This window comes from Parus major, chromosome 3 (assembly GCF_001522545.3).
Source record: "Parus major isolate Abel chromosome 3, Parus_major1.1, whole genome shotgun sequence".
Taxonomy (NCBI): Eukaryota; Metazoa; Chordata; class Aves; order Passeriformes; family Paridae; genus Parus; species Parus major.
This window is the reverse complement of record NC_031770.1, coordinates 33,628,015-33,632,137: the sequence shown is the minus strand read 5'-3', so window position 1 is coordinate 33,632,137 and position 4,123 is coordinate 33,628,015. Positions and strand designations below refer to the sequence as shown.

The 4,123-nt window shown below is 46.4% G+C and overlaps 1 protein-coding gene across 4 annotated transcripts in view; it reads right to left on the bottom strand.

Annotated features, from left to right (window-relative positions):
* The window catches only part of SPAST (spastin), a 39,700-nt gene extending 39,048 nt beyond the window's left edge, over window positions 1-652 (bottom strand). For 3 of the 4 annotated variants that reach the window (XM_033512614.1, XM_033512613.1, XM_033512615.1), the window contains exons 1-2: window positions 455-652; window positions 201-219 (exon numbers count right to left, since the gene is read on the bottom strand). In XM_033512614.1, the coding sequence (XP_033368505.1) occupies window positions 201-219; window positions 455-578 (143 nt within the window). In that variant the 5' untranslated portion in view covers window positions 579-652. Of the gene's footprint in view, window positions 1-200; window positions 220-442 lie in introns of all 4 variants that reach the window. The other variant, XM_033512612.1, reaches the window with a different exon arrangement.
* Window positions 653-4,123: the final 3,471 nt, after the last annotated feature.

The following is a 4,123-nucleotide window of genomic DNA, read 5'->3' as shown; positions in this document are numbered from 1 at the left end:
AAGAGCGAGTTCCTGGTGCGGGAGAACCGCAAGTACTACCTGGATCTGAAGGAGAACCAGCGCGGGCGCTTCCTGCGCATCCGCCAGACCGTGAACCGCGGCCCGGGGCTGGGCTCCACGCAGGGCCAGACCATCGCGCTGCCCGCACAGGGCCTCATCGAGTTCCGCGACGCCCTGGCCAAGCTCATCGACGACTACGGCGTGGAGGAGGAGCCGGCCGAGCTGCCCGAGGGCACCTCCTTGACTGTGGACAACAAGCGTTTCTTCTTCGACGTGGGTTCCAACAAGTACGGCGTGTTCATGCGGGTGAGCGAGGTGAAGCCCACCTACCGCAACTCCATCACCGTCCCCTACAAGGTCTGGGCCAAGTTCGGCCACACCTTCTGCAAGTACTCGGACGAGATGAAGAAGATCCAGGAGAAGCAGCGGGACAAGCGCGCCGCCGCCGCCGCCGCCCCCGCCGGCGGCACGGGGGGCGCCGGCCCGGGCGGCGAGGAGGGAGAGGCGCCGGCGGTCGGAGGCGCGGAACTGGAGCCGGCTGAGCCCTTCTTCTTCCCTCGGCCACCCGGAGAATTCATTCACCGCCGTCGCCATAACCCGCTGCCAGGGACTGACAACAACCGGCCATGGTGATGGCGGCGGCGGCGACGCCCCTTTCGGCCGGCCCAAGGGGAGGGACGGAGGCCGGGAGCGGGGAGAGTGGCACCGCCCCTGCCGCCATGGGAGGCGACGGAATGGCGCCTGCAGCGCCCGGCCCTCCCCGCTCCCACGGCCGAGGGGCGGGCTCTCGGATAGGCTCAGCGCTGGGCCTGGATAGCACAGAATCACAGAATCAATGGGGTTGGAAAAGACCTCTGAGATCATCGAGTCCAGCCTTTGCCATGTAAAGGTGCAAAATTGGACCATTGCACTAAGTAGCACGTCCGGACAATTCTTGAATCAGGGACGGTGACTGTACCACCTCTTCGGGCAATCCATCCCAATGTTAAACAACCCTTTCTGTGAAGAAATTCCTCTTAGCGTCCAACCTGGACCATCGCTGGCGCAGCCTGAGGCAATGTCCCCTTCTCCTTCCGCTGGTTGTCCGGGAGAAGAGGCCGCCCCCCACCTGGCTGCAGCCTCCTTTCGGGGTGCTGTAGGGACCGCAACTCGACAGTGAAAGCCCCAGCCCGCTGCAGCCCTGGCAGAGGCCAGTCAGTGTCGGCCCATGAAACGCACCGAGAGGACGGGCGATGAATAATTTAATAGGATTAGTTATTCTGACTGGGGATGTGAGCCGCCCCGCTGGCACAATGCGGCGCAGATCCCTGGCGCCGCTCCCGCCTGGAGTCATTGCTAGTGGCACACAGGCAGAGCCCGGGGAATTCCCTGGCACGGAGAGGCGTGCAGCAGCCAGTCACCGGCGGTGTCCCTGCTCCCGCCGCCGTGGAGCTGCCCCCGGGAGCGTGCTCCGGTGCTCTGTCAGCTCCGCAGCTCTGTAATGGGAATGACAGGCCGTCTCCTCACATGCAGGGAGCTAATGGAATTCACTATGCATTATAGATACATCGCTCTGGGGAAAAAAAATTTAAAAAAAAATCAAATCTTTAATCCACTCTCCTTAACAAAAGTGAACACGCGGTTGGTCCAAGCCCTTGTCAATTATTTGCCCACACATAATATTTATTTATTTGTGTCTCTATCAAAGAGATAGATCCTCCAGCTCCCTACTCCTTTGGTTATTTCAAACCTTAAAAATGCTTTGGTACCTTCGGTCCAGCAACGTAGGGGAGGCATCCATACACCAGCACTTCTGTGCCTACCGCTGTATTCGCCCCTTTGGCAAACACCTCCCTCTCTGCTTCAATCTTCCCTTGTGGTTGCCTTGTCTGATCTTTTTCACCGTTGCTCTGCTCTGTCACACACTCTGTTCTACAAATAAAATACTGAGTGATATTAGATTATGACAGATCAGCTCTCTGCTGCACCCCTGAACTGCACAGAGGAGCTGAGACAGTCCCAAAACTGTAGATAGATGAGTCAGTGCACAAGCAAGTTTGCACCAGCTTACAGCAAGAAATGAGGGTTGATGAGGCATGTTAATAAAAAGTATATGCCAAACTAAAATTACTGTTGTCTGCAATATTTTATTAATTCTTCCAAAATTATTATAAAACTATTTTTTTTCTTGTTTGTTTATGCCGCATAAAGTTACTCCCAGTTGCCCCTCATAATGTGTATTAATTTTCTTAAATAACAGAGTGGAGTGGTTTTCTTCTAATGACAGAACAGTACACATTATACACTTTGCTTACTCTATCAAATACAGAATTTTAAATAATAATTTTTAAGTAACATACAGACATATAACAACCATTCATGACCTAGAGTATTATTAGACAGTGAATCTATCAGTGCTGAAAAAATGCAGTAATGTACATCAAGTATTTTTCTTCCGTGTTTTGCAAGTAGGATTGTGTACTTCTGTTATGAAAATATTATCAAGTATGTTCCAGCCCCCTCATGAGTGGAGATATTTGGGGTTTTTTTAGTATACATAACTGTCTTTTAAAAAAAATCGCGTTTACTGATGTAAAGGTTTAACAGATTTTGTAATACCAAAGAAACTCCAGAAGCTTCAAGCAGTGTTAACACTAAGTAGTATTCAAAAATGTGAAGTAAGGCCATAACAACAGATAACTGAGCTATTGTCTTTATTACTCCACTACAATCTAAAGTATCATCCCATTCCTGAGCAAAACAGAAAAGCCAGTGAAGGAATATATTTATTAACAAGGACAGATTGAATGACAATGGAAGACAATGTATCTCAATCAATCCTGAGTAACTGGTTTATTCTGTTACTTTTACTTTTTAAAAAATTTTAAAAATTAAAAATTGACACCTTTGTGAATCATATGACTGTATCATGACAATAGAAGAGTGCACTTTCTAGGGGCGTAACAACATGTTAAGCCAAAAGCAGAAATCAGTGAGAAATTGTTAGAAACTCTTAATATTTTTAGTGAAAACCTATAGAACCAGCTCACTATTGTGGCTATTAAATATTTTAGTGCTCTGCAAGTTGAATTTCCCTACCCTCCTGTATTAGGATCGCACTAGCAGTCACTGGACTTGTCAGTGAAACATTCTAATTAATAATCTGGTGAAGATTAATGCTAGTTTGAAAAAAAAATAAAATAAAAAATCACAAACCCTTACACCACATCAGAGCAGTGGCTGGCTTTCTGCTGATTAGTGAGGTATCCTGGTTTAGCAAAGGTTCTGATGAGCATCAGCAAGGGGTGGAAGAAGTGACACCTCCTTCTCTGGAATGGACAACTGTTGACTCTACTCTGAAGATGAAGGACTTGGAAATACAGGAGATACAATCTCCTGTGTCTCAGCAAAAGACTTGGTAATCTGAGTGGACCAGCACTACAGTCATAGGAATTAGAAAGTTGCAACTACCCTGACACCACGATTTACCATTGCACAAAAAGTAAGCTGGAAAACCGTTTTTCTTTCCCAACAGAACCTCTAAATGCAATTCTCTAAAATGTCATTGCTAGAACATGATGAAAAATTCAGAGAGGCTCAAAACTGACTGAAAAGCTTATATCTCTTCACATTAAGAATTTCTGTATTCCTGCTGTAAGTTTTAGTAAATAAATCTGTTTTCAGCTTACCTCTTTATCATCACGTAAGTTTGCCAGCACTAGGTACTAAAATAGTCTTAAAGACAGGACACAGTTCTGGTCTAAGTCCAGATTCTTCAGTTGAATGAGTATCAAATTTTTGACTGGTTTTTGAGCAGTAGTTTTTGAGTCTGCTTATTACACTGGTAACCTTGTCAGGTCTGCAAACATTATTTCAAATTCATTTATGTACACACACTTCATTATTATCACTACTAGATGATTACAGAAGAGCAGAAACTGTTGAAAACATGGCATTTCTGTTATTTCTCCAATTCACTAATCTTTTAGGAGCATCAACTAGATCATTCATATGCATCATCAGCACTGCAGCAAGAAAACAAAAAAAGAAGCAGACTTATTTTTGCAAAACAATAAAAAAAGTTTATTTTCTAAAAAAAACCCAAACAAAAAAACGCCCAATCAAACCAAAACCCCCTCCCCCC